General features: G+C 42.4%; 2 protein-coding genes across 13 annotated transcripts in view; one reads left to right on the top strand and one right to left on the bottom strand.

Annotated features, from left to right (window-relative positions):
* The window catches only part of LOC149322073 (rho GTPase-activating protein 44-like), a 140,181-nt gene extending 134,269 nt beyond the window's left edge, over positions 1 to 5,912 (top strand). For 10 of the 12 annotated variants that reach the window (XM_089534065.1, XM_089534131.1, XM_089534076.1 and 7 more), the window contains one exon: positions 3,975 to 5,912. In XM_089534065.1, the coding sequence (XP_089390191.1) occupies positions 3,975 to 4,117 (143 nt within the window). In that variant the 3' untranslated portion in view covers positions 4,118 to 5,912. The other 2 variants (XM_089534068.1, XM_089534067.1) reach the window with 2 other exon arrangements.
* A 68-nt stretch (positions 5,913 to 5,980) lies between these two features.
* Positions 5,981 to 25,437, bottom strand: LOC149322072 (testis-expressed protein 47-like). Its single transcript, XM_089534145.1, has 7 exons — positions 25,306 to 25,437; positions 23,219 to 23,291; positions 22,160 to 22,266; positions 19,016 to 19,077; positions 16,820 to 17,024; positions 13,097 to 13,253; positions 5,981 to 7,516 (listed from the first exon to the last, which is right to left on the bottom strand). Exons 1-7 carry the CDS (start codon positions 25,435 to 25,437, stop codon positions 7,440 to 7,442), a joined length of 813 nt encoding a protein of 270 aa, XP_089390271.1. The 3' UTR covers positions 5,981 to 7,439.
* Positions 25,438 to 26,248: the final 811 nt, after the last annotated feature.

Below are 26,248 nucleotides of genomic sequence, written 5' to 3'. Positions count from 1 at the left end.
TAATGCTGGCCTTGCATGGGGCACGCTGACCAAGAATTGCATGGCTCTTCCAGCCTGGTCCCTGTCCCAAGCTTACTGATAATGATGTTATTAGTAAACTTGGGGGTGTGCTTCTCAGAATCACTGGCCTTCATGCCTGGATACCCTTTTTTATATGTAGGCCACAGTAGCCATTCAACTAATTATTTTCCAACCCACAGAATTCACCTCCTAACCTTACTGTTCCCTTCTGCCAATGTTAACTTTTTTTCTCTCTCACTCACTCACTCTTTTTTTTTTAACTCTTTCTCTTCCTGGAACCACCACAACCACCACCATTCCATGTGTTTTTCACGAAGGGATGTCATGATATTGCCATTAATGGACATTAATGACACTCACTTGTGGATTAGGGCATATGTTCAATATCTGAGGCACCAGAAGAGCTGGGCTAGGTGTACCACTACTCACAAGATGTAGGGCTGGTGGGATCATCAGTCACCAAGTAAGATGGTTACCTTTTGCAGGATGGGGTTCCCTTGACACCAAAGCCTCATGATTTGCTCCTTTTCCAGGAGAAACAATTTTGACTTTGTGATATCTAAGTCAAGTGGGTGCTGTCATGAGTCAGCCTAAATGTAAAATCAGATGGGCAGTATGTTTTGCTTATGTGCTGAGTATCTTGCACCATCATTGGTTCTTCCTGACTTTTATAAGTTCCTTGACTTGGAAGTAGCTGTGCACAAACTATTTCCAGTCATAGATGGACTTAAGAGTTGGAAAGGGACATGAATAGGGCTAGGGGATCCTGTCTCCTGACCAAAATAGCAGGTACTTTTGTAATTACAGGACACAGCATGTGTGCAGTGGAGGCTCACAAGTATGTCAAGACATTACTTAAATGGAACAGGTTTTCATTTGTCTTGGTGCCACTGGTAGCTATTCTAATACTACTGTAATGTAGAGCATGAGGAAGAACAAGGCAGATTGTTCAGTGCTCCAATGCCAATGAGGGCAGCAAGTCACCACTACCACCACCCCCGGGTCCTGTTAGAGCATGTGCCTTTGGGACATCCAGCATGGACTGCAAGCATCAAAATCAGAGGAGCAAAGGGACATGCCTTATCCATCCCCAAGCTTTTGATGATTTCTTCTGTTGGAAATATGCAATATTTTATCTGCCCAACTGAAACATATGGGCTGAGCTTGAGGGACTTCATATGAGAAAGGACACTATAGTCAAGCAGGCCATTCTTAGTCAACATTAATCTTTCTCAAAACTAGTGGTTCTCAACCTTTTTGGACATCAATTCCCAGAAACCTCTGCCAACATAGCAAATGGTAAAGGATTCTGGGAGCTGAAGTCCAAAGTGTCTGGAGAGCCAAAATACTGATGTAAAGAATACTCAGATTTTCTCATCCTCAATGAGAAAGGGTGTTTCAACTCAACAAGACACCATATCAAGGAAATGGGCAAGAACTGCAAGGATGCTTATATGAAAAACTGGCTTGTGCCAAAAGAAAAGGAAAAAAAAAACCTATTTTTGTACAGAAAACATGGTATTTTTGTGCACATATGAATTTTTAACAAGAGATTCCCAACGTGCAAAAGAAAAAAGATAAAAAATTTCATCATCTTGCCCCCCAGAAGATTTTTTTTTAAGTTACTTGTTCTTGCATGCAAAGAAAAAAATAAGTAAAGATTTACAACCTTAGGCCAAAGGTTGAGAACTACTTCACTACACCTGTGTACACTTCTCCTGGTTGGTTTTGTTATTTTTGTTTTATTTCTTACTTTGGCTTACATTTGAAGGGCTTTACTTAGCTAATTTGTCTTCTGGACAAATCTCCCTGCCACTGAATGTTTGTGAAGGTTGCTAATGGCCTCAAAAAGGATTTAGAAGATTTCACTTCTATTAGATGAGGTAGTCAAAAGGTAGGAAAGTCCTCTCTTTCGGTCTAGGTCTAGGTCATCACATATACTGTGACTGTCTGGAATTTGAAGTCAATAGGACTTCAGTAATTGAAGTGATCTATAACTCTTGAGTTTCATACATATCTTGTAGACTTTTTGGAATAGGTTGTAGTTGTTGTAGGTAAAAGGTAAAGGTTTTCCCTTGACATGAATGTCTAGTCATAACCACTGTAGGGGGTAGTGCTCATCTCCATTACTAAGCTGAAGAGCCAGTGTTGTCCAAAGATTACTCCAGTGGTCATGTGGCCAGCATGACTGCACCAAACGCTGTTCCCTTCCCACCAAAGTGGTACCTATTTATTTACTTGTATTTGCATGCTTTCAAACTGCTAGGTTGACAGAAGCTGGGACTAGTTACAGGAACTTACCCCATCATGCGGCACTTGGGCCTCAGACTGCCAACCTTCCCACCTTACGATCCTCAGAATTGGCATCTTAACCACTAAGCCACCGCATCCCATAGTTGTTGTACATAGGATGTTATCCAGATTTTTTAAAAAATGTACAGCATTTCCCCCCAAGTAGTATTTTTCTATTGTTTTAGAGTACAAGTGCTCCTGATCATTAGCAGTCAATATCCAAAGCATTTGGAGGGCACTAGGTTTGGAAAAGCTGGCCTATAAGAAAGTAAATTCAAGCTGTCCCAATCCTGTATGTTCAGTCTTCCATTTGAAAGGTTTGTCCCTCAGTTCCTTTTTTGTTTTAGCCACAGTCTTAACACTATCTGAGAGTCAGTACACATTATTTGAAAGATATAATACTTCTAGCCCATAATGGACATGCTAACAATTGCCTAACATTTGAAAAGAGAGATTCTTGTGTGTGTTGGCTACTGTTCTTGTGTTTATCGATATCCAGAAATAATCTTTTTGCCTTCCAACATTGTGGTATTCACCTTAAGGATATGTAGATTAAAGTTAGGAAAGAACTGACTTATCCCAAGCTTCCTTTGGTGTTTTGGCTTGAACAAAAACTAAGGCAGTTCAGAGCTTAATTTTGTTTATATGAAAAACAGTAATAAATATAAATGATCCCAAGAAAAGCTGCATTTTGGAATGGTTACGTTTAGCCAAAATTGATTCATTCATCAGCATAACTCTTTGAGATTGCTTATTTCCTTTGAGCCAAATAGACAGTTTTTATCCCTATCATATGTTCAAGTATTATTCTAGTATTAGATACTTAATCTCCTTCCCTGCAGAGATCCATGTTCAGTAGAGCTATTGTATGGTGGTGTGAAGATGTCCATGGGGAATTTTTCATATGAATGCTTTCCTGCCAAATGCAATAGAGGTTAATTTTGTTGCTGCTGCTGCTGCTGTTAAATAACAAGTTACAAGTTTGATCCACATTGTTGGGTATTAGTCCTATAGTTTGCATCATGTGGCTCTCCCAGTACTTTGGATGTCACTATCAGAAGTCACATGCAGTAAGTGTCATGGCCGGGGGTTCTGGAACCTGAAGTTCAAAATATCTGGAAGGCCAAAAAATTGAGAACCACTGTGTTAGTCATTTGTGGCACACTGGTGATAAAAAAAGGAAAGAAAAACTCCAAACCCTTTTTCCTGCCCAGTTGCCTGGAGATTCTCACTGATGATCTAACAAACAAGTATTCCACAAGGTTCAATTTCAAACCAGGTAGAAAGGTTTTTTGACCTGAAGCTATAAGACAGGCTGGAAGGTTAGCAATCAGATTCTGGACTCTTGGCAGCAGTGATATTTTGAGGAATTTAAAAAATAATTATGGTTTGAATGAGACAACTTGTTAGCAATGGGTGTTTTCAAGGAAGGGACAGTTCTGAAGATTGTCAAAGCCAAAGGTGCAAAGCAAAACTATATTATGACATCCCTTTTATCTGCCATTAACAGACTCTGAGAACAGTTTTTACTGCTCAGTTTAAGTTAAAGCTGCAGTTCCTTTGTCAGTTGACTGTATGTCCCTAGGTGGGTGGGTAGCCTTGGCCTGGAACAGTGTGTGATCTAACAAGGTGTCTCCCTGTGTGTCTGTGCCTGGTTGCAGATCTCGCCCACCTTGATGTCCCTTCCATCCATGTAGAGGTTGATGTCTCCACACTTCACCTGGACCCACTGGGACAAGTCCAGAGACATCCGGTACCAGGAAAAATAAGTTCAGAGGAGGATTCAGAAAGCACCGCCCTATGACACGATATCCCTTGCTCCCTCGAACGTCCTCTCTTGTACATATCAGTGCCCCATGAACACTCCACGGAAGGAGACATGTCCAGAGACCTTGCCCACTTGTGTGTGGGGGGAGGTGTCTCTTAAGGCACTCTGCTTGCCAGCCACTTGTGCAAGAGTGACAGCCCTGTGGGCCTGGTGCTAAGCCTGTTGATGTGGCAAAGAGCACATTGCCGGTGCAATTTCCATTTAATTTATTTTTCTCCTATTTGTTTAGCCTTATCCAAATTTTGCCTTTTTGACGTGGTGCCTATTTAATATTCTTTACAAGCTTTTGGACCCTTACCAAAATAAGTAACTAAATGCTCTCATTGGCCCTTTCAGGCAATTGAACAGCAGAGGTTGGAAAGCGGCAGATGGGTTCAGTAGTTGAATTCCACAGAAGACACTTATTCGGTTAGTCTTACTGGCCTCAGCAATGCCTCCCACTCTTGCTCTGTCTGTCCTTCCTCTGTGTGCCAGCTAAATCTCCATAGTGCTAGTTCATTGCTCTTTCTCCCCTGCAGACTGGCCAAGGAATGGGAGAGGAACCGACTATACCTGCATCATTCCTCAGCTCACCCACTCACTTCAAAGCCTGTTTACCTGGTATTTATCTCCTACTGCCAGGCAAATGCCTTTAGGGCAGTGTATCGTATATGAATCTCTGGGATTCCAAAGGAAATATCACTCGGCCTTCTGGGTTCTTTTACCATTTCATTCCCTGCCTGCATCCTCACCTCCACACACACACAATTCCCTGGATCTTCTTCCCACTACAGTGGGTAGGGAGAAGGTCAAGGATGATGAGAAATGAGAAGGGACAAACACCAGAAGGAACATTAAATTGCTATCTTTGGCTGTGGCCAGAGTTGAGCAGGAAAGGTGGCTGTGGCATGGGGTGGGCGATGTTTCCTCTTAGGTAAAGAAATAGTTACTTGTTTAGCAATAAAAGTGCTCCCAAGCATATCCCCTGCAGTGTAATCTCAGAGGGGGAATCTGGCCACGTGGAGTTCTTGTTCACCCTCATGATAGGCTTATTCCCACCGTCTCCTTTCTCTCTACTCCATGTTCAGGCCTTTTTACCCGGGCGAGGGGAGATGAATTCCACCAAAGGATATACATTTGCAATGGTTAGACTGCAGCTCCCTGTAGTGTATAGCTCAGGGTCTGACTGAGCAGGGCAGAGCTCTCAGCTGTGCATGCAAAGGCAGATGTAACCTTTTATCCTTTTAAAAGAGATGAGATATATAGATATATATATCTGCCCACATAGATATATATTTGTACATATAAAATACATAGATATATATATTTGGTTTATTTGGGGCCATTCCATCTGAACGGGTGTACAAATGTACAATATAAATCTAATGCTTAGAATTATTATTCTACACACATACTTTCAAACTCTTATCAGATTTATGGTAAATGTCTCCAAACTCCTCTCTTTTGACAGCATTTTTGCAAGTCTGGATGCTCTTGCTTTGCCACAAGCTGTGATAATATGTAATTCATCACTCAAAAATGGACGGGGCAGGAACACAAGTGCAAATTCTGGTTAACTAGGAGGGGAAATGGTTATTCTAACTGCTCTCCCCAATTATGGCCACTTGATGTTTTTGCTGCTCAAGCTGGGGCCATAGACACAACCCAGGCACTGGGCAACTCCTTTCTATGGGAGAGTCTCCTGCTTTCTCCATTTCTGCCCAACCTCCTCCCCCTCCCCCCCCCCCCGACTTATGGTGTCATTAAAGTACAGTTAATTACTTTTGTGGTATCTCTGTTTCTCTTGTCTGTGCTTTCTTTGTTTATTCAAAGCAAAAAAAAAAAACCTTCACAAAGCAGTTTCACAAAATGAACTGTATTAATGCAATTTTAACACAAAGGGGTGATCAGCAAAGGATTTAGTGGCAGCAACCACTTGAAAGTGGAGTCCAATTGAGAAGTCTAGATTGGCTCCCAGTTTGTTTAAAACATGGGCAAAATATTTCCAAATGTTTACAGGCTAGTCATTGTCTGTCCAGGGATGGAATTGGGGTGGTGGGAGAGACAATGAAAAATGTGTTTAATATTAAGTGAAAAATGTTGCAGGAAAGTTGGGCATAACTATAAAGCCATTTTCAAAATGCCTACCAATCAATGAAAAACCTGATGAAAGCACATTTAAAAAGCATTTCCATCCCCTTGTGCACCAAAAGCTGGAGGACATGAATGGTGTTTTCAGAGCCATATCTGACATTTCATTTGCTGCACCTCCAAGGCAGGTTTACAATTCTGCAATGATTGAATGGCTGCAGGCAGGTGGCCTTTTGCCACCTTCTAGGCTCATGTCAATTATTTCTTGCATAGCTCAGCTGGGGAAATGTTCCACCAACAACATGTGGTGGGCACTATTGAGCCCCTGAAGTTAAACACTTGCATCTCAGAGTGGAATCTAGGGGTGTAAATGCTCACTTGGTTCAGTCTTGCCATGACAACAGCTTGAGAGGGGAACCAATAGGGTGCTAAAGGTCAGCAGCTTACTGTGGAAGTATTAAGGGTTGATGAATAACTGGCAGAAGGTGAGGCATTCCTTAGAGTTTGCAGGTGATAGGTGCTATCCACAGGTCATCTCTGTCCTTGTTGCAGCTGTCAATGACTTGAGCGCTGAGACAAACCACAGACCCTCAAGAACAAAGAGAGCTAGTAAATTTTCAGTGATGAATAAGAGTTTCCCCAAATTTTGAGTCTTTCAGTTGTGTCCGGCTACAGCTCAGATCATCCACCTACAGCTCAATACATTAGGAGGCACCAGGCTGAGGAGGGCTCTTTTTAAGTTAGTTGATGACAGACAGCATAGTTGCATACAAATCAGTAGCTTTTACCATGAAAAGCAGTATGTGTTTCTTTTTCTTCATATCCTTGTTTTCATGGCTTCCAAGGAGAAGACTTATTCATTGCAGGCATATCCTAGAGACAAATTATCCCTTGGCCAAGAAAAGATAACACTGCCTCTGGTGCTCTAGACGCTACACACTGTTGTGCAGTCCCAAATACCATGTGAATTCACCATATTATGCTAACATAAGATGTGCATAGTTTGTACAGTTCATAGTTTGCGTTGAACACACAGCTGAACTGATGCTGGAGTCTGGGTATGAGCAAATGTCAAGATTTTCATTTTTTTCCCTACAAAATAGTACTTGCCCTTCCCACTGATTGCTGAAAAGGCTCTCTTTCATCATAGATTTCAAACTTAGACAGAATTTCAAGGATCCAGTGTTGGCTTTCTGCAACAAAAATCACTCTTTCTTAACCTTGTTCCTCAGGTGGCAGAGGCTCCCTTCAAAGCAGCCCATTCAAAATGGACTTTTAAGCGTTCTGACATAGGCCACATATTCTCTGGTGTGGAAAGAAAAGAAATGGGTTATATTAAGAGAACTTTGTGGTGCTGGAGATCTTGGCTAGCCTGCCTGCCTGCCTACCCACCAGACTCAGAAGGGGCTGCTGCATGGCAGCAGCACTGCACCTCTCAGCGGCTGCACCAAACAGAGGGCCTGACCAGGTGTCCCCCCCCCCCCCACATACACACACGGTATTCCCCAGTGGAGTAAGAAGCACTGGCACTTCCAATGACACCCTGCAGGTGGTACCCAGCTACCAGAAGCCAGTGCTTTCTTTGTTTTTTAGGACACACAGGAAGGCTACAGGAGCTAGTGGAGATTGCCAGTCTTGGTGGCACCAACAGAATCCAGTATTCCATTATATCTTGGCCATTGTGAACAACAGCTGTAGTGTCTTCTCTGCTTCCTCCATCTGAACTTCTTCAGGAGCACACCTACACACTCATTTTATAAACAGAGAAATAGACATTGGCATATAAAACTTTATAAATAGCATGTGACTACCTATGTAAGCACAGCAGGTGACGTAGTGTGACTTTAGCTTGCAGTCTGCAACAAAGCATTGGAGGGGGTGGGCAAAGACTAAAAATATGTTTTGATCTTGATCAGATTGCCGCCTTCTGTGCCTGCATATATTGTGGTATTGTGGTAACAAAGGTAGGCCCATAATTTTGTTTTAGGATCACAAGATATATCTCTGTGTTGTGGAGTTGTGCATGTTAATGGAAACGTGCACTTATTGCCATGCAATGAATACTGTGTAATACAGCAAAATTCAAAAACTTGCTTTTGTTGCAGACAGCAGAGCATTAATGTGTAAAGATTGTTCCCTTGTCTGGTAAGTGGTGTTAGTCTAATCTAACAGCATGTGACTTGTGATTCTATTCATGCACTGGAATGTGCCATGCAAATGTCAGCATGCACTGGGCAGTCTACCATTTGCTGTACTGTACCTTTTTTGCAGCATACGTAGAGGGACTTACACCATGGTTGGATCATCACTTCGAAACACAAGCCCTTCAATCAAAATAAGTGCTATATAAATTGCAACGTGGGCTTATTTCAACCTGAATTCTGTGAAAAGTGACACCATTTTCAAATTTCTTTTTGCCAAGGGGGGGGGAAAGGGGGGGCAAATCTACTTACTGAAGAACCCAATTGTGATAGGAAGAATGTTTTAATCATAGGGAATATGCATTCCCATGAATGTCTAGTCTGACCCACTGTTAGCAAGATTAAAATCTTCCTATGAGAGGCAGGAACTCAGATTGTTGTACCTCTATGATCCATACATTCCCTGAAATGACTACTGACAAAAATGGGAAGAGAAAATCTGTGTTAACAGGATTGCTTTTTTCTTCTGCAGTCAAGATCAAACTAGACAATACACTTAGCCCATATTTAGAAGCCTTTCTCTCTAAATGGTAAAAGACATCTTTTTGACCTAGCATGTTCTTGTTCTCAGCTCTGTATCTTGCACATATTAAGTGCTTTGTTTTATTGATCACTGGAAGATAAACGCAAGCCTATTTTGTATGTCTGATTGCTGAGGCATGAATTGTGAGGAATGCCTGTTGGTGGTAGCATAGATGTGCTAATAGTAGGGAATACACTTTTCCTTAATTTTATATGACGCTCAATGATACAACACTGAATGAGAGATACTTAGTGCCAATCTGATGTGGTACAGAGGATCCATAATTATGATCTCCCCTGATGTTTGGGAATAAAGGGAAGAATCAAATACAAACATTGAACTTTTATTTGTCCTCCTGTACCATCACCCCCTATCAAAATCCCAGCTATCCAGCCACTATTTTGCCCCATAAGTATCTGCAATTTTTCCTAGTATTACACAAACAGGATTTCTTTTAATTTTTGTATCTATTATTCTTTTAAATGGTATCCATTTACATGTCTCCCTCATCACAGTTCAGTTTGGCTATAAGAAATAGTTTGTTTTATTAATTAGTCACTTGGGCATATTTGTCATCATAGGCAGATGGCACATAAATCATTTAAGTAAATACTAGGACAGAATATTCTTGGTAAATGATGCTAGCATAAGTACTTTTTTAGATCTTGCACAAAGAGATATCAGTACCTCTTTGTACAATGCTTTTTCTCTCCCTGTGCCATGCAGTGCAACTCCACCCCTTGTCCCAAATGGCCATCAATTGGCTGTAGGGGTAAACTTGGATCTTCTACGGCTGCTACTACACAGCTGAGAGAAAGGAGCAGCCTTCACACTCCAAAACCTCCAAGGTAAATATACTCAAAAGATAACCTTTTCCATAGTCTTGCCTAGGACAGGACCTCCACAGAGGCCATGTGAACTTACAGTTTTAGCCTTCCAAGTATTCATCTATATTTTTTAAAAAAACTAAAGAGAATTCTGCTGGCAGAATGGTTTAAACCCCTCGGGAGGATTGCTTGGTTGTGTCTACAGCCTTCCCAGTATTCATTTGGGTTCTATTTCTACATCCTGCTGTCACTTTTTTCCCAAATACTGTTCTGTGTGTTTGTCCGTGGCTTTTTCACTAAGGCAGCTAGGTTATAGCTAGGTCTTTCGGCAGCTGTGAGCCTAAACAATGACCAGGAGGTATATTCGCTAACATGAAGCCAAAAACCTACTGCTACAGACTCCATCTTGTCTAATGAGACAATGCAGGCAACAATTCTGAGATAAAAATAACTTCCTAATTGCCATGGAAATGAATGTAGGCTACACACCTGAGCCCTCTAATGTCTGAAGAACCACACATTACAATTCCCTGTGTGCAGAGTCAACAGAACAAAAGTACCATATTGGGGTGGAGAGCCTGATGTCTTCCAGGTTGAACTACCTCTCCCAACAGCCCTGATCAAGGGAGTAGGCTAAAACTAAAACATAGCTGACATCTGCAACATCTCTACTGTTTTTCAGCTCTTCTCCTTTGTGAGGACAGATGATATTTCAGTAAGAAGAAATATGGAGTCTCCTAGCAGGAAGAGGGTTCCTTGAAGTGTGATCTTTCTCCAGAATGTTGTGCTACTTAAGGATGCAGTGACTAAATCTCCAGAATCTGGGCAACTGGGCTTGGAAAGGTGGTCAATACAGTGCTTCACCTTTCTCAATTGCTGATATCTCCATGAGCTACATCCAGACATTTGCCTTAATTCAGAGTTGGGTGGGGAACTTGTTCATCTACAACTCTATCAGCATAGTCAATGGTTAGTGAAGTTGGGAGCGGGAACTGAACAGCAGTAGGCCCACAGGCCCCTTTCCTAGTTTAGAAGGTTCCCATTTGGCATTTTAAGCTATGACTCCTAATAAAAATCAGATCAGACAATAAGCTTGTCACTGTCTAGAGGCTCTTTCTAGGATATCTACAAATATTCCTAGAGAACTATACATGCAAGAGACCAGGCAACCTTTTTCACTGCACAATTATAGCATTATGATTCCACTTTAATGGTCATGGTTCCATGCTATGGAATACTGGGAATGGCAGTGGAGGGAGAAGCCATGGAAATCCTCAGCCAGGGAGTTCCTCTGGTGCCTCTGACCAAACTATAAGACTCAGGAGGATTCCACAGGATGCAGTATGGCAGTAAATGTGAGATTAACTGCTGTGATTGTTTAGTTTGAAATGGCCCCAGTTAGCTTCTCCTGTTTCTGAATATAATTTTAATTTCATATTTTACATGAGGGTGCTCATACCTTCTTGTGCTAATATAGAGGCCTTGTGTTGTTGTTATATACCTCCAAGCCATTGTTTCTTAGAATCATGGAATCATAGAGTTGGAAGAGACCACAAGGGCCATCCAGTCAACCCCCTGCCATGGATTCAACCATTCATGGCTTGAAAATATTCCAAAGGTATATATAAATTCTAAGAAGAAATTTGCCACTTTATATAAGAGATACAATTTTACTATGTCATTGTATTTAATGGGACTTCAGCATCTACAGATTTTGGTATCCAAAGGAGGTCCTGGAACCAAATCCTAGTGGATATCAAGGACCTGTTGTATTTTTTTGTGGAAGCACATATGGTATGTGTGTGTGGGGGGGGGGGGTGACCCTCCAAGATCTCCTGGGAGGCTAATGCCCACACACACACACACACACACACACCATTTTCCAGTTTCCCACTCCTGCTTTACAAGGTCCCAGTTCTCTCTGCTCCTCTCACTTCCCCTTGTCTGTAGCAGCTTACTTAAATTCCTGTGTTCAAAATACTGAAATAATTTGCACTTAATTAACTTAGCAGGAGGAAGAGGAGAGGAAGGAGCAGAGTCTCACCCTTTCCAAACTCAGTACATAAATTCCAGGATTTCCTTATTTAAAATAGTAATTTTCTTTCTCATTAATAACTTTTGCCTCTTGTTGTCTGGCCACATCTTTTTGATCACACTCTGATCTGGGTTTCATCTGTGAAATATTGCACGGTATGCAGAAGGGCTAAGAGTTTGTAGGTAATTAAAACTTTCTAATGACATGGTCAGGGTATTTTTCACAGGTGCCATATGCCTATAGTTTTCACTGTCTTGGGAAACTAATTCAATAAATCCCCCTTTCAGTGCTAAGTTTTTCTGATGTTTCACAGGGGCAAGATCTAAGCCTGCTAGCCTATCCACATTTTCCTGGAAGTAAGATACACAAAATTAATAAAAACCTGCTTATGATTTTGCTAGACATGGTATATATTCCTTTGTCAGAAACTCAGCATTTGTACCTCTACCATATCTTGGCTAGTTGGACTAGAACAGTACATGTGAAATCCCTGCTGTCAAAATGTGAATATCCCATGCACCTGCTTTATAGACTGTGATGTTGTACCTGGACACATCTGATGAAGTAGACAAAGTCTGCAAAGGCTTATGCTACAAAAGTGCTACAGTATTGGTTTGCATATAGCTGCTCGAGGTACTAAAGAATAAGAATTTTTTTTCTTTCCCACTGTTTCTCAAGGGTTCTATCATAAACTTATTCCCAAAGCAGTACTAAAAGTAAGTGCTCTTCTCTTGTACTATCTGTACATCCGCAATGCAGAAATAATCCAGGCTAACACCACTTTAACTGCCATGACTCAATGCTATGGAATTCTGGGAACTGTAGTTTGTTGTGGCACCAGAGCTCTCTGACAGAGGTTAAATACCTCACAAAACTACAATTCCCAGAATTCCATAGCATTGATCCATGGCAGTTAAAGTGGTTTCAATCTGGATTATTTCTGCAGTGTAGATGCAGCCACAATAGACTGGGAGGGAAGATATGAGATAATTCCCTTATTCCACTGCTCTCCTCTCATTCTTGACACCACTCCTAATGTATCATAGATTCTCATGGGAGATGCGGACAATTCATCCACCACGAATCCATCACTCTTTCTGCTTAAGAAGAGTGTCTGTCTTCCTGCAGCAATGATCAGACTCTTTACTTATAAAAAGATAGGACCTGCCATATTCTGCTGTTGCTCACCCACCAAATTAGGCCAAGCATAAATATTTTATGTCATGATTGTCCTCTGATCCTCTTAATCCCTCTCCCCCCCCCCCCCCCGCAACACCTCCTTCCACAATTGGCCCATACCTGAGTCCATCTGGAGATTCACAGGGGAGTCAAAGAGCTGCAGGTACTGAGCGGGACTCAATAACTCTTGGCATGCCAGCAGGTAGCAGATGGTGTTTTGGTGAACAATGAGCTCTGGTACCTTTTCCAGGATGGTGTCCGGGAGGTTTTTGGGGCTCTGAGGATCAGAAAACAAATAATAGTCAGGTAAATTCCACAATTCAACAACATAAACATTGCCACTGACCTATCAGCAGGGGGAGGGAGCTGGTGCGCCTAGTTCTCTATAGCTCAGCCACTTGATAGCTATTGGAAATACTGTAAAAGGCCAGGAAATGTAAATCCAGTCACCTTCCTAAATCAGGAATATCAAGTAATAGAAACTACACTGTCAGCAGATGGATCCAAGGCACCATGCTCTTACCAAGCTGGGTCAATCAGGGAACAGGGAAACATGTCTGTATCATCGCTCAGAAAAGTGGTTTATTTATTTTTTGGACTTCAGCTACCAAAAGTCTCATTCAGCATGGCCATTGACCATGCTCGTTCGTGGATTCTGAGAGTGGAAGTTTAAAATACGTAACATTTCAAAACTATTAGCACTAAGTGCTTTTAAAGAGAGAGAGAGATTTGGGTGTTTGGGTCATTTTTTTAAAGGGGGAAATATGACAGCTTCAGAGAAATGGTGGAAAAGATAGATGGTGGATCTAATCAATTTTTAAAAGTAGGCTGGAATCCTGTATGGCAGCCCCTTCTTTATGGGAGATTTAGGGACTGTGAAAGTCCCCTAATTCCCACTTAATGGGAAGCAGCCACTGCAATTGACCTGGGACTTTTCCTGCCACTTGGGAAGCAGCTAGCTGACAGTCCCAAGCACCCATCTCTCATGTGAGGGAGAATTGTAACAAGGGTCCTGTCCTGATCACTCAACGGAGGAGTAGAAATAGTCAGTTGCTTCTTGAGCATGAGGAACATCAATTGCAGTGGCTACTTCCCAGTAAGTGGAATTTGGGAGTGGGGGTCAGGCTAGAATTAATAGTCATAGCATTATAACTTAGCCACCTGTAAATTCCATACAGGATTCTGACCACTGCTGTTTTGCTCAATAAGAAAAAAAATATCCAAAGGTCTTTACCAGTGTCTTTACTTTTACCATTTCAACTGTGCCAAATGCTTGCCTAACATAAAACTTTGACCAAGTTTCCCATGACATTCTTGCAAACAAGCTTGTAAAATGTGGGCTAGACAAGGTAACTGTTACCTGGATTTGTAATTGGTTGACCAGACGAACCCAAAGAGTGCTCAATAATGGCTCCTTTTCATCCTGGAGAGGTCCCACACGGTTCTGTCCCAAGCCCAGTGCTATTCAATATCTTTATCAATGACTTGGATGACAGAGATGGGGGTATACTTATCAGATTTGCAGATGACACCAAATTAGGAGAAATAGCCAATACCCCAGAGGACAGGATCAAAATTCAAAACGACCTGAATAGACTAGAAAGCTGGGCCAAAGCCAACAAAATGAACTTCTACAGGGAGAAATGTAAGGTACTGCACTTAGGGTGGAAAAATGAAATGCACAGATATAGGATGGGGACACCTGGCTGAATGAAACTACATGTGAAAGGATCTAGGAGTCCAAGTAGACTACAAGTTGAACATGAGTCAACAGTGTGATGCGGCAACTAAAAAGGCCAATGCAATTTTAGGCTGCATCAATAAAAGTATAGTGTCTAGATAAAGAGAAGTAATAGTGCCACTATATTCTGCTCTGGTCAGGCCCCACCTGGAATATTGTGTCCAGTTCTGGGCGCCACAATTCAAAAAGGACATTGAGAAACTGGAGCATGTCCAAAGAAGGGCAACTAAAATGGTGAAGGAACGACTTAGGGAGCTGGGGAAATTTAGCCTGGAGAAGAGAAGGTTAAGAGGTGATATGATAGCCCTGTTTAAATATTTGAAGGGATGTCATATTGAGGAGGGAACAAGCTTGTTTTCTGCCGCTCCAAAGAACATGACCCGGAGCAATGGATGCAATTTACAGGAAAAGAGATTCCACCTCAACATTAGGAGGAACTTCCTGACAGTAAGGGCTGTTCGACAGTGGAACAAACTCCCTCAGAGTGTAGTGGCCTTCCCTGGAGGCCTTTAAGCAGAGGCTGTATGGCCATCTGTCGGGGATGCTTTGATTGAGAGTTCCTGCATGGCAGGGGTTGGACTGGATGGCCCTTGTGGTCTTTTTCAACTTTACAGTTCTGATTCTATGATTCTATGAAAATAAAACATAAACACAATTGAATAAAAAATGGCTACCTTTCATTCCCATAAATATAAAGCACTGCTGATGGGGACACCATTGCTGTAGAGTCAAAATCTGCCCCGTTTCTACCATTTAATGACCTGACTTTTATTGACACCAATTCCACCTGGGGGAGCATCACATCACCAATTTCATGTTATTATTTCAAGTCATTTCCAATTTATGGCAACCCTAAGGCTATCATAGGGTTCATGGCAAGATTCATTCAGAGGAGGTGTGCCGTTGTCTTCCCGCAAGGCTGAGAGAGTATGACTTCCCCAGGGTCATTCAGTGTGTTTCATGGCCTAGTTGGAACTGAGCCAACACTCAAGCCACTATGCCACACTGGCTCCCAGTTTTATACCCCTACAAGACAGTCCTGATTAATCATGTCATCTACTTTTTCAGTGGCTTTTAAGATCTAAGTTTCTTTTTTCTCCTCCCACTTTCCCCCTTTATCATCAATTGCTGCAAACTGAGTTCAGAGTGCAAAAGTAGTCTGCACTGAATTAATCCTGATGTCACTGGAGAAGAGGAGATGGAATCCTGCCATTCCCAGTAGGTGCAAGCAAAAGCAAACAACTGCAGCCTCTCCTAGCTTGTTTTCACCCTCATTAATGACTTTTGCCCTTTTGACCACACTCTGAGGTTGCTTGGCCACACACATCGAGTTTTCATCTGTGAAATGTTGGAAGGAATGTAAATCCATCCTCGCCATCTACCTGTCTTAATAGTAAATATGAGTTCCTCTCTCCTATAGGATTTGTGCTGCCCACACCAAGAAACCAAACAGTAGATAGTTTTTCAAATGAAGAAGGGAGGGGAAGAAATAGGTCTGTAAACACTGAGCCCTTGAGGAGCCTTTGGCTTTGCTCCTCCACTGTTTCTTCACTCACCTCAAGATATCTCATAGATGAGGGCAATGAAAGGGACCTTCTTTAGGATATGTATGAGGACACACACTAACAGACTAGCACATCTATGAAGATGTCCCAGCTATTCCAGCTCACCTTTCTAATGTCATCTTTTCAAGCATGCCTTGGCTGCTGGGTCAGATGAGTGGCTCTTGTCACTAGCTTTCGCTTCCCTCTTTTCCCTGCCATGCTTCATATCTAATCCCAGCCATCATTTACAGTCTTTCACAAACTGATGCCCTCCACTTGCATTGGAGTACACATCTCGCCATCCTCAGGTAACTTGCTGGATATGATGAGGGTGTAGGGCAGTAGTTCCCAAAATTTGGTTTTCCAAACCTCACATCCCCGAATGCCTGACTGTTTGCCAAGCTGGCTGGGGCTTCTGGGAACTGAAATCCCAAATATCTGGAGGGCCAAAGTTTAGGAATCACTGTAAACTGAACACACGTGGAGGACACCAAGTTCAAAAAAGCTGCCCTAATGCATCATCTCTGAGGTTGGTTGGTTGGAGAGGTTGGCACATGCCTTGGGATGCTGGAGCAGATGCTTGCCAAGTTTCAGAAGCACCGTGAGGCACTCATGGGTAAGAGTCTCTGCTGAGTCCTCCTGCGACGTATCATAGTCCAGGTGTCTCTCTGACAGCCTCAGCACTTTGTAGTGCCACTGCTGGAAGAGTCGAGAAGGGATTTTATGGGACATTATGAGGATTTTGGCATCCAGGACCAAAGCTCTGAAACAGACCAAGAAATCATGATTTAAGAGGACCAACATGATCTTAAAGAGCTGTGAGGGAAAGCTGATTGTATGGCTATCTCTAACTGTAGCAGTGAATGGCTTCCATGTCAGCAAGGAGGTGAATCCACTCTGGATTTTAGTCTGAAATTTAAAGGAGCTATCTAAAGTGCTTAATCCATCCCTCAAAAAATGTCAGTACTGTGGACAGCTCCTTTAAAGTTCAGACTAAAACATGGAGAAGATCAGTGCCCAACTGACATGGAAGCCACTGGCCACCTCTCATCTCTTATCAAGGCAAGAGGCAAACAGCATACTACTACTTAACAGCAGGTTATTGATCACTTCAGATAGTCACACAATACATATGCTAGACTCACAAGCTTTACACATGTGAAGAAGTATTAATACAGAGGCCCGTTGGTATCCGCTGGGGTCTAGTTCCAGGATTCTCCATGGATACCAAAGTTCATGGATGCCCAAGTCCTATTAAATAAAGTGGACAGTAAAATGGTGTCCCTTATATAAAATGGCAAAATCAAGGTTTGTTTTTTGTAATCTATACATTTTAAAAATATTTTCAAGCCATGGCTGCTTGAATCGATGAATAAAAAATCAGTGGATTTGGAGGGCTGACTGTACTGTATTACACAAGGAACAAAGGTTTGAGTGTAGCCGTCTTCAGTTGGTCCACCAGAATTAGCAGATTCTTCAAACTGGCAATTCAGCCCCAAGTACATTCAGAGATCATCAGTGAGCTCCTGTGAGATACTGATATTCTGCATCTGACATTTTCCAAAGACCTGTTCATACCACATGAACTTTCATACAATCACTCAGTGGGGAATCCATGGCTCTCCAGATGTTGCTGGTCTCCAGTCTCCATTAGCCTCAGCCAGCCCAGCCAGTGATGGGCAATGATGGGAGCAGTAGAATATCAATATCTGGAAACCTGTAAATTCCCCAGCCCTGCTGGAAGTGAGGAGTTCCATCAGGTGATGGGATAACCCTATTACAGTCGGCCCTTCTTATACACTGATATTTTATACATGGATTTAAGCATACACGGTTTGAAAATGTTCCAAAAAAGTATAAATTTACCTTGATGTTCCATTTTTTATTAGGGACACCATTTTGCTATGTCATTATACTTAACGGGACTTGAGCATACACGGATTTTGTTATACACGGGGGATCTTGGAACCAAACCCCAGCGTATAACAAGGATCCACTGTAACTGTAATAATTCACAACAGTTGGTGAGTCAAGGGGCAGAATCCATGCATGTCTCGCCTGCTCATCTCAGCACCAAGCTCTACAAAGGTGTTTCTAATCTGCCAGACATTACTTCTTTACCAATAATAAATCCTAAATGCTCCAGACAGATTACATAGTCGTCTCCCTTTCCCCCCATCTTTTATTCCCAGAAAAACATCTGGTTTGGCTAGGCCAAAGGTTGGTGACTGGTCCAAAATCACTAAGTAAGCTAAGTGGCTGAATGAGAATTTGCTCTAAACAAAAGAACTAGGTCCAAAATTAATTAATGTTTTATGATTAATGTCTTCACGGCATTGATGTCTTAATGCTTCTCTAACTTTTATACCACATACTGTTTTATAGCTATTTTGTTTAAACTTATATTATAAGGTGCTATGGGTTCCATACTGGGGAAAAGGTGGAATATAAATCAAATAAATAAATGTCAAAAATCATTAGCAGGAAGAGGCTCAGTCCTGTTTTCCCCAAATCAGGATGCTGTTTTTAAGTGTGTCAGTAAGATCATGTCCTATTCATCAGAATTGCTCTATGGCAGCTTTTACTAAGTTGGCACCACCAGATACTTTGGATTACAGCTCCCATCGTCCCCAACAATGGCCCATGTTGTAGCCCAAGACATAAGTTGGGAGGGAGAAGGAAGTTGGGGGAGGCCGTTCTTTTAGCAAACAGCCTTGTGCTTGAAGAGGGACCTACTAGCCACTGTCTGCTCACCTTTGCTGCTCTTCCATGTCCCTCAGATCCCGCAGAATGGAATAAAGCACATCACTGGATGACTGAAAGAGAAGCAACAAATCTGACTTCAAAAACACAAAACAAAACAAAACAAAACAAGCAATATTACAGTGTTGCAGAAGGGCTGTGGACATGGCATGAACCCCCAGCAGCCTGCTGTTGGGGGTCTTTGATTGTTTTGGTGGAGGAGATCAGGACTGTGGCTTCATGACTGAGCACAGGCTTTACATGCAGAAGTGCTTGGATTCAGTTGCATCAGTGAGAAACGGGTGTGGAAGGGATTGCCCATTCAAAGCTTCTTCTGGAAATACTCCCATTAAAGGAAGGTTCTTATACAGCTATGGCTACTACATGGGGCCACAGAGATGCATCCTATGTCACAAACAAGATAAAACAAATGGAGATGTGTGGGGTTGTTATGTGCTTTCAAGTCATTTCTGACTTATAGTGACCCAAGGGCAAACTTATAATGAGGGTTTCTTGGCAGGTTTCTTCAGAGGAGGTTTGCTATTGCCTTCCCCTGAGGCTGAGAGAATATGACTTGCTCAAGGTTGTCACATGATTGTTTCATGGCTGAGCTGGGAATTGAACCCTGGTCTCCAGAGTCACAATCCAACATTCATGCCTGGCGTATGGGGAGCCCAACACAAAAGGCATTTGAGGCCTCCAGCCATACAATAAAAACAATAGCAAATGAACAAGTTAAGGTCCAAGTTAAAATAGCAGTTGAGCCAGCATGGTGTAATGGTTTGAGTGTTGAACGATGACTCTTGAGACCAGGCTTTGAATCCCTGCTGAGCCATGAAAACCACTGTATGACTTTGAGCAAGTCACTTACTCTCAGCCTCAGAGGATGGCAATGGCAAACTTCTTCTGAACAAAGCTTGCCAAGAAAACTCCATGATAGATTCACCTTAGGGTCGCCATAAGTGGGAAATGACTTGAAGACACAGAACACACACACAGAGCTATAAACTAAATGCATTAATCTCAACCATTCCCCCACTCCACCTGCCCCCCTCCCCCAATGTACGGCATGGTCTTCATTCTTTCAATATTGGCATTTTGTTTCACATACAATAGGCAAGCATTTCACATATATCAGGAGAGAACCAAGCTGAGAAGCTCTAGAAGTCACTTACCAACCAGCACCCCTCTCCCTCCCCAAATCCACGAGACAGGATTTTTGCTTGCAAGATTAGGAGGAGTATCATTGGGAAGCAAGATTTCAAAAGGGCCAGGGAGAATTGTTCCTAAAATATGTAGTTTCAGCTAGAATGCTTGCTATACCAAAGGACACCTGGATCTTTTATTGCCATGGTGACAGATAATAAGAGGCTGCCTTTAAATTGTCCCAAGAAAGGTTGACAATGGAAGAGAAACAGATTGTGCAGAAGAGACTGCTTCTCCTGGAGAAACAGCCAATGAGCAGGCAGCCAGAGTCTGAATAGGGAAGACCTGTTGCGCCTCAGTTAGTAGGGAATTAGAGATGCTGAGTTAGTATCTAGTTAGTAAGGAAAAGGGCCCTCAATAACCTAAAAGCACTGGATCTCATCTGATCTTGTAAGCTAAGCAGGGTCAGCCCCAGTTAGTATTTGGATGGGAGACTGCCAACAAAGACCAGGTGCTGTAGTCCACAATTCCGCTCGCTGGCAAAACCATTCTGAGTATTCCTTGCCCAGGAGGTGACTTGAAAGCACATACAAAGAGAGAGAGTTAGTAAAGATGCTAAGTAAGCAAATTAGTAAGGATGCTGAGTGTGTTGTTTATGTGCCTACAAGTCAGCTCTGACTTAATACAACTCTGTCCCACAGTATTATTGGTTTGACATTGCCTTCCTCTGAGGCTGAGAGATTGTAACCTTGCCCAAGGTCTGCCAGTGAGTTTCCTTGGTTTAGCAGAGATTGCGAGCCTGGGCTCTCAAGACTCCTGGTCCAACTCTCATTTGTAAGTTTGCTGAGTGCAGAAGGGGCTTCCAACTCAATCTCAAATGGTTTCCCACTACCATCACCATTCCTAAATGTCAAGAGCACCCAACTGCAGCCACCGATGGCATTTCCCCACCATCCGCAATGTCAATTTCCATTCTCTTGGCAGTTTTCACAGCCATTGCCTAAATAAAGAAGGGAGGAATTCCAGGAAATGGTGTGAAAGGGTATCAGTAGTAGCTGGTGGCTCCCATGGAGGTAGAGCAAATGAATCTTCTCTGGCTTTTAGGGGCTATCTAAGGTATTAAAGGAGCTCTGGTGGTGCAGTGGTTAAATGCTGATACTGCAGCCATTCACAGCCACAAGGTTGTGAGTTCAACCCCAGGCACGGCTCTAGGGTCCACTCAGTCTTGCATCCTTTCGAAGGTCGCTAAAATGAGTACCCAGCTTGTTGGTGGCAATTGGCTTACACGTTGTAAACTGCTTAGGGAGTGGATATAGAAATGTACTTGCTATCGCTATTCTATTTGAGGGATAGGGTTTAGTATTTTGGCTAGCTCCTTTAAAATTCAGACTAAGTGTCCCAACCAACATGGAAACCACCAGCTACTACTGAGAGTAGAGATTCTTGGAGTGAGCACCCTGAATTGGTAACAAGGTTTTAGGCCATGAGCATGAGCTTTCACATACTGGGTGCAGGAGTAGAAGAATAAAAGATTTGGAAGACAATTTCCACAAACAAAGCCGGGTGAGTCAGGATGTCAGCTGCGTGAGTGTGTGTGTGTGTATTGTTTGCTTGCTTGTTTGTTGCCAGAAGTCAGTGGCAAGAAAGGGACAAAGCTGTTTCTCCCCACCTACCATTAGACATTTCTTATGTCATTCTTAAACCCTTTTCTGGATTATTGTGCTCAGTTGCATGTTCCTCGCCTCCACCCCAATCCCACATTTCTGTCACCTCAGACACTATACTTCAGATCCATCCCAGGCTGCTTTGAGGGGATCTGCTCTACCTCCAGGTGTGATTAATTGCTTTGGCAGCCAGAGGAAAGTGAGTGATGAGTCATTCATGAACCTGAATGGTATCCTGACAGTTCTCTGGTACTGGAACAATTTACATGCTGTTTTTCTCAGTGTGGCTCACTCACAGAGAGAAAAAGAGAGAGAGAGAGAGAAAAGAGGGAGAGAGAATGCTCACCTCCAAGATGTGCACAATGCATGTGGGGTAGAGCAGCAACAGTCCTGTGATCCCCTCACCTTGATAAGAGGAGTGTTGCAGGTTCACAAAGAGTTGTTCCCAGTATTCTGAGGAGAAATGAATTATTCTTGGTATAATCTACCACAATACAGCGGACACAGCCAACGGAGAGATACGTCATAGGCATGCAGATTCACTGGCCTCTTTGCCACCCTGCCCAGGTGTATCTGCTATGAGGCAAATCTACATTCCTGTTTGTAAAAGCAGATTAGAGATAGGCAGGAACTTGAGACAACCAGAACATCAAGCAGTGTTTGTGTGGAGGTTTTTTTGTGTTATTTTTAAAGATGTATTTCTCTTAGGCCCATATTATCCTGCTGTGGCCTATTATGCTCAGCCACAGTGCTTCATAGTATATTGATATGGGTGCTGTTTTGGTTTGGTTTTGAAGAGTTTTAATTTTTAATAACATAATTGTTTTTAATTGTTTGAATTTTGTTTTTTTTCCAAAAAAAAACCTTTGTATTTTTAATGCTTTATACTGTAATAATACCACTTACCCAGAGCCAATCCAAGACATTTTGATGCTGAAGTTGAGTAACAAATGGCACCCTCTTCCATTCCATTTATAAAACATGAATGACTGTACTGGCGACTGAAATTTTCTTAAAACATTTGAATCTTTCTTCAAGATTTGCTAGCCCATCAGAAGGCAGTGCGTTCTCCACCTCCATATTACTGCTGTCTCCTATCATCTACTGCCTGAGACAACCACCTCACTCTACCAAAAGCTAGGACCATTACTATACTTGCTACATGATGTTGCTTTCTTATGTTGAGCAAAAAGGGTTCCCCTGTGATAGATAAGTTTGTGTGTTTCCATGTTCTTCTGCTTTTTTCCTTGTTGCCCTTGTCACCAACCTAGTGTTCCAGGTGGTGTGAAGCAAACTCAGCAAAGACCCAGGGTCCTTCTTTTAATCAGTCCCATCCCACTTCAAAACCTTGTCAGTTGTCTAGAAAAGCTCCTCTTGAAGGAGCCAACTGCCCAGTTTTTCTTACCAGCTAAATCCCTTTTATCAGCCAGGTCTGGTGAGATCTTGGCAAGGAAGACCAGTCTGTGGAGGAGAGATTTCTAAAAGTGGGGAAAGAAACAAGAGGGAGACAAACAGCCAGTTTTTATTGCTAGTTGTTGTGTGCCTTCATTTTATGGTGACCCTAAGGCAAAACTATCATGGGGTTTTCTTGGCAACATTTGTTCAAAGGAGGCTTGCCGTTGCTTTCCCCTGCAGCTAAAAGTATGTGACTCATTCAAGGTCATGCTGGATTTCATGGCCAAGCTGGGAATCAAACTCTGGTCTCCAGCGTTGTAGCCCAACACTCAAACCACTACGCCATGCTGCTAGTAGTAGCTACCAAATGCGGGATATTATCAATTGTGTAGGTTTTTCCATGATGTGGAAAAGACACAATCCTGTTCAAAGATCAAACTGAGATATTAAAGGCGAAGTGGGTTCCCTTGAGTAGGGCACTTTCCATCCAGAAATGGGATTTCTTCAAAGACATATGCCTTACTAATCAAAATTTGCAAATTAAGCCTGTGTTTACCTTCCCATGGCCAATCACAAAACAATGCAAGCTAAATGCAAGATCAAGAAAAGCATTATGGTGTTATGGTATGGGTAAATTTAAGCACTTGAGGGAATGCCACTTCAGAATATGTACTAAGCATAAGCTCAGATTTGATTTTAGATAAATATAAGAGAGTATGCAAGAACTGTAGCTGTTATATGTTTATTTTAAAAAAACAAATGCTAAATAAATAAATAAATAAATAAATAAATAAATAGGGCACAAATGTCTGTGTTTTGAACAAGCCTGCCTGTTCCTAGTTTTAAAAGCTTTTGGCTGCATCTACACTGCTGAATTAATGCAGTTTGCTTTAACTACCATGGCTCAATGCTATGGAATTCTTGGATCTAGAGTTTTTCCTGGTACATCTCATTTTTCCTGGTATGTCACATTGTTGTTGTGTGCCTTCAAGTCATTTCCAACTTATGGCATCCCTAAAGTGAACCTTCCATAGGGCATTCTTGGCAAGACTTATTCAGAGGCTATGAGGGTGTGGCTTGCTCAAGTAGGTTTCCATGGCAGAGCAGGAATTCAAATCCTGGTTTTGCACTGTCCTAATCCAACTTTCAAACCACTTCACCATGCTGCGTCTCTGGGTTACTTTACCAACAGATATATATGGATGCCTAATAATTTCAGTGCTGCACTTGTTCAAGGGACGTGGGTTCTAAAGAATAAATATTTGCTGCCACTAAGTACAGGAGGAATATTAAATCAGAAAGAGAGGGTGTGTGTATGCAGAGACTGCAGGGAATATTGTACAAGCATCTGCTTTCTGTCCAGATGAAAGAGACCACAATAGGAATTTTGTCTGTGCTGTTACTCTAACCTTTTTCTGCTGCCTCTAGGCAGGTTGAGCCATTATATGAAGAGAGAGTGGGAAAACATTGTGTGATCCTGACTCAGGAGGCAGCAGAGGCAAAATGGCTCCAAAAAATTAGGATGGTTCAAAAGCACCTTTCATTGGGAAACAGATGCAATGTATATTACTAGATTATAAGAGCCAGCATGATGTAATGGTTTGAATATTGGACTATGGAGACCAGGGTTCAATTTCCTGCTTGGCCATGAAACCCACTGGGTGACCTTGGGCAAGTTACACACTCTCAGCCTCAGGGGAAGGCAATGGCAAATCTCTGAACAAATCTTGCCAAGAAAACTCCATCTTAGGGTTTCCATAAGTCACCACCACAATATACACTATATCACATTCCATTATTATATTACAATAAACAAAAACCTTTACTTCCTAGGAATTGTATTCTCAGTATTAACTAACCCATTCTATGCAAGGATGTATTCTTCATAAGTATGGGGTGCAAAGCATGCAGCCAAGTAGTTCATGGTCGCCAAGGCTCAAGCACACTTCTGTGACATCTAAAGAAATGTGCATTCAACCTGTGAGAGTCCCTTTTACATGCAGCTGTTATTTCCCCCTTCCCCAACTCATGTTCACTCCTGATACATCACATATTCAAATGGCTACACGCACTATACTGTGACAAAATACTACTTACTCTGTCTTTACCATTGTGTGTCTTCTTCTGGAGAAGCTGATCAAGGAAGTTTGCCCTCTCCTCCTCCTCCTCTGATGGTGAGTTTTCCTGCCTCCCCCACATCTTAGTGAATTTCTCATCATGATTCCCCATTGGTGAGATGCCTACATTCAATGCTGACATTGCAGCCTGGCTTCTAAGACTCAGATACTAAGAGATGGGGCTTGTGGCACAATAAATAAATCAGACAGGCCATCTGGATAATGTTACAGCTTGCATTGACCACAAGGCAGTGTTCTGGGCACACAAAGCTGTTTGTTGACAAACCTGGGTTCCTGGTATCATTACAAGCTGTGCCAACCAGGCTTATTTGGCCTCCCAAGCTTCATTGTTCTCTGGCATTTGCTGTTGGCAGGTTAGCTGGATAGGGCAGCTGTTGCTCTGGCAACTTTTGACACCTAATGATAACATCCCTCCCAGGCCTTACAATCGCATTTCAGAAGTGCCACTCTCAAGTCTCTTGGCAGAGATTCTCATCATATTGTTGCCCTAAAGGTGGATTAGATGGGGGGAAAACTTGTATGTTTGTGCCAAGTCTTCCCCATAGCCCTTTTCTTTAGCAAGGTAACATGCTGTATGTGTATAGTAAATACATAGTGACATAAGGAGCTCTCCAGTGTTAACCATCACATTTTGATGGATTGGTTGGAGACACTAGGATACATGTCCCAGGGCTGAGACCTTCAGATATGTGTGTGACTACCCCACCACCACCATTCTACCACCATCATCCTGTGTTCCTGGACAGCAGCATCCCACAGCCTGGCACCCTCAAGATATGAGACGCCCAGTTGCTCCGACCCAAATGGCCATACTCCAGCCTGGTATGGGGGCTGTGATCCATCTAGAGGGCCTTGGGTGTGGAAGACTGTTTTCAAATGTATTGCCCAACCTTTACACACTT

The sequence above is a fragment of the Sceloporus occidentalis genome, unplaced genomic scaffold (assembly GCF_023333645.1).
Source record: "Sceloporus occidentalis isolate IW3139 unplaced genomic scaffold, rSceOcc1.0.p SCAF_1, whole genome shotgun sequence".
Lineage (NCBI taxonomy): Eukaryota > Metazoa > Chordata > Lepidosauria > Squamata > Phrynosomatidae > Sceloporus > Sceloporus occidentalis.
The sequence above is the reverse complement of the archived record's forward strand: the minus strand, read 5'-3'. Positions and strand labels throughout refer to the sequence as shown.